This window comes from Phalaenopsis equestris, unplaced genomic scaffold, assembly GCF_001263595.1.
Source record: "Phalaenopsis equestris unplaced genomic scaffold, ASM126359v1 Scaffold000237, whole genome shotgun sequence".
NCBI lineage: Eukaryota > Viridiplantae > Streptophyta > Magnoliopsida > Asparagales > Orchidaceae > Phalaenopsis > Phalaenopsis equestris.
This window is the reverse complement of record NW_018164679.1, coordinates 784,132-787,548: the sequence shown is the minus strand read 5'-3', so window position 1 is coordinate 787,548 and position 3,417 is coordinate 784,132. Positions and strand designations below refer to the sequence as shown.

At 40.7% G+C, this 3,417-nt stretch overlaps 1 protein-coding gene across 1 annotated transcript; it reads right to left on the bottom strand.

The window, feature by feature from the left end:
- Positions 1-1,335: 1,335 nt before the first annotated feature.
- LOC110023946 (meiotic recombination protein SPO11-2-like) lies at positions 1,336-3,157 on the bottom strand. The gene is made up of 5 exons (XM_020723608.1): positions 3,039-3,157; positions 2,880-2,963; positions 2,313-2,442; positions 2,100-2,237; positions 1,336-1,445 (listed from the first exon to the last, which is right to left on the bottom strand). The coding sequence occupies exons 1-5, from the start codon at positions 3,117-3,119 to the stop codon at positions 1,336-1,338; spliced, it is 543 nt and encodes a 180-aa protein (XP_020579267.1). The 5' UTR covers positions 3,120-3,157.
- Positions 3,158-3,417: the final 260 nt, after the last annotated feature.

The following is a 3,417-nucleotide window of genomic DNA, read 5'->3' as shown; positions in this document are numbered from 1 at the left end:
GTTGCAATTAGAGTATTCCTATTTTATTTTTCCCGTAGAAATTTTGGGTACATATCTTTGCGGATTTCTTATAAGCAGCATTATGTCTTTTCCTCATGTTTAGGTTTCCTACAATTATCTCCTCGGTGGCATGATTAGGGTTTATGTTTGGAGGAGTAGAAGGGTGTATAGGGGTGATTTGAGTGGAAAACAATGGGGGAAAGAAATTTGTTTAGGGTTTAATTTTAGCAACCTTAAAATAGGACTAGAGTTAGACTAACTATAATACCAAATGATGCCGGAGTTAACTAAAAATAATGGGAAAAAAAATATTAGTATGAAAATCAAATAGTAAATTACAGCCACACAAAATAGAAAATTGAAATTACAACAAACACGGCACTAACTCCCACTAAAGTTGGATCAAAGGGGTGGTGGAGGTGGTCGGTGAAGGTTTGGAAGGCGATTAGGTGGTGGCAAGGGGAGATAGGCAAGCAAGAACAGCAAGGCGATTGTTTCCCAGGTTTTGGTTAGCAAACAAGCAGCAAGAATCGATGAGGGAGGGCAGCCGGAGCAATGACAACAAAGGAGCTGGTGGTTTGGGGTTTGGGTTTGGCGGTAGCAAGGAGGACTAGCTGGGAAGGCAGGAACACCAATGGGTGGCTGTTCCGGGATGCAGGGACGAGGTATGACAGCAGTTTTCTGAGTGTGACAGTGAGTAGGTAAGGGAGGGAGGTGGCTAGTACGACTAGACTGCAGGTAGACAGCAGATAGGAATTTTTTTAGGCGGCAGCAGCAAGGAAGGGGCAGTTGGGAGCTGAGTCGGAAGGATGAGGAGTGGCAAAAAAAAGGATAACACCACTTCGGGAGTGTAATATAGTCAAAGCATTGCTTGACAGTTTGATGAAGCCCTAGAAGGGAAAACCTAAGACGCTGACGATTGTCCCAAACAAACTCATAAAAAAACTAACTTCAAACACCACAACAACAACCTATATAGACCTAGGATAACTTAGGACTAGGCCACACTCCAGTTGGGCAACAGTCCCACACAGAGGAAGGGTCGGTCGGCCCACAGGGCTTCCCTTCTGAACCTGTCGAAACTTTGTTGTTGTTCCTGCTTCTAGTTCGCGCCTAGCGCCATTCTGTACCCAACACGATTTTGCGCTCAACTTGATTCTGTGCCCAACAGTGGATGCCCACAGCAATGGGCACTAGATTTGTAAATAGTAATTTTTGGAGTGTTATGTATGTAATTGCCCCCTTTTAGCACCATGAAGAACATAATTTGAATTATTAGAACAATGATATTCATTTAAAATATACAATAATAACTTGGCAGACAAACTCATTTTGTCAATATTCAGATAAAATCACCTTTATTTGCAAACGCCCAGTGATTGTCCCTCTACTGGAAGCCATGATTCCAAGACTGTTCCGCGTGCAACGAAGCAAAGCAACAACATCTGCATGTGAAGAACTAAAATCATGGCAATAAAGGTAGAAAAATAAGAATGCAGAGATAAACCACTCATAGAAATCAAGAGACAACAAGATTTATTTGGAAATCTTTAAAGGGAAAAAAGCCACATGCAAGAAAACAAAGTCATTACTGGAGAGTGGTAGCTCTCAAAACATAGCACATACACACACAACAAAGGGTCATTTTTGTCCCAAATTTATAAAAGAGTCAATTTAGCCTATGAATTATTTAAATTAGAGTTGAAATAGCCCTCGTGGAAACTATTTGAGCCTATATCAAAAGAGTCTAGAACTAAGTTGACGTTTATGTAGATTCTAGAACTAAATAGCCCACTGTAACAAGTTCGATGCCTATTTCGACCTTTTTTTATGTGTGAGTGCGCGTGCTTGGGTGTTCGTGTCTATATATATTTCTAATCCATGCCTATTATAATTTTGGTCAAAATGTCTGACAAAAGAAACTGAATATAGGTGTGTGTGCATGCTCACGAAAAATGATTAGGGTCCATACTAATTTAAGTTGCGCCACTTATGTTAAACTTTTCTATCCAACCCTAATAAAACTGGGGTTCAAAAAGTATTTAAAAAAAAAAGCATCTAATATACACCAAAGGAATGGAGGCGCAGAAGTGGCAAACCTTGAACGGCTCTGTTAACTTCTCGCTGGGAAGAAAAATAATTCGGAGAATCACAGAGCAGCTTATAAAAAAGCTCCCTCTGGGTGACCAACTTTCCCTGACTCAGGATCTGAAAACACATCTCCATGACCTTCCACACTGAAAATAATAAGCTCATTGGCCACCAAACCCAGCATTTGTTCTTTGAACGAATTGAGAGAAAACAAACTGTACCTCTAATGAAGGCCTTAGTATCGCCGGCTCGCAAGAATGTCCTCCTGCAGAAAGAAGGAGAAAGGAAGATGGATGAAACATCGCTCAGCAACCCGCAGCGAAGACCACTGTTACTTGATTTCCTGCAAATCTACAAATGAAAAAATGCAGAAATGAACATCAAACTTTGAAGAGGCAATGAGCAGATCACCATGGTAGCTTGAGCAGATCAAAGATTACCGAGTTGTCAGAAGTGGAATAAAAGTTTTATGCGTTAAATTGAAAGAGATAAATCTCGAGGAAAAAAAAAAACTAAGCACCGGAGAAATCGGCGTCGATTGTGTGATCGAACTCAAATTAATTCTTAGATCTTCGGGGAAAAAGAACCTTGGGTTAGCACCAAAAAAATTAGCGCCGATTGTGTAATTGAACTCGAACTAATAGCTAAAGGGCCCTCTGAAACCAAGTAAAGTGAAGGTTGGTTTGATCGGCGTCTCATATTTGGGAGAGCAGTTTGTGAATGAAGATTTCCATAACCATACAATTGAGAGAGAATCGGGAAAGGGATAGAGAGAAAGAAAGAGATACCAGTGGAAGAAAGGAGATTGCCGGCGTAGGAGAAGACAGCGCATTCAGAAACTTGAGCACGGCCACCTCGATTCTTGCCCGAACCTTGACGAGTTTTAAACATCCATGAGTTAGGAGAGAAGAAGATAGAGCGACAAATACACACACACACAGATAAACCTGGGAAGGATCGAGAACTTGAGCGGAGCAGAGACGCTGATCAGAGGAGAAGAGCGAAGATTTAGGGAAATCGGATTCCATTGAAGGTAAAAGGCAGTGACAGGTGGTACGGATTGTGCACAGACAGAGGAGCAGATGGCGAAATACATTATACATGAGCGTATAAAAGAAAACATTTTAGCGCCAAAATTTTGTGACATAATTTTAAATATTTTTAATAATTATCTAATTTAAATTTGTATTTTAATATTTGATGGGCATTTACATGCATTCCATCTGGTTCTTATATATTTATATATCTACGATCTAATGATCCGCGTCTAAGCTCATTGGTGTGGCCTCTGGCATAAGTCCCTCTGGTCGGGATTCGAATCTCGTG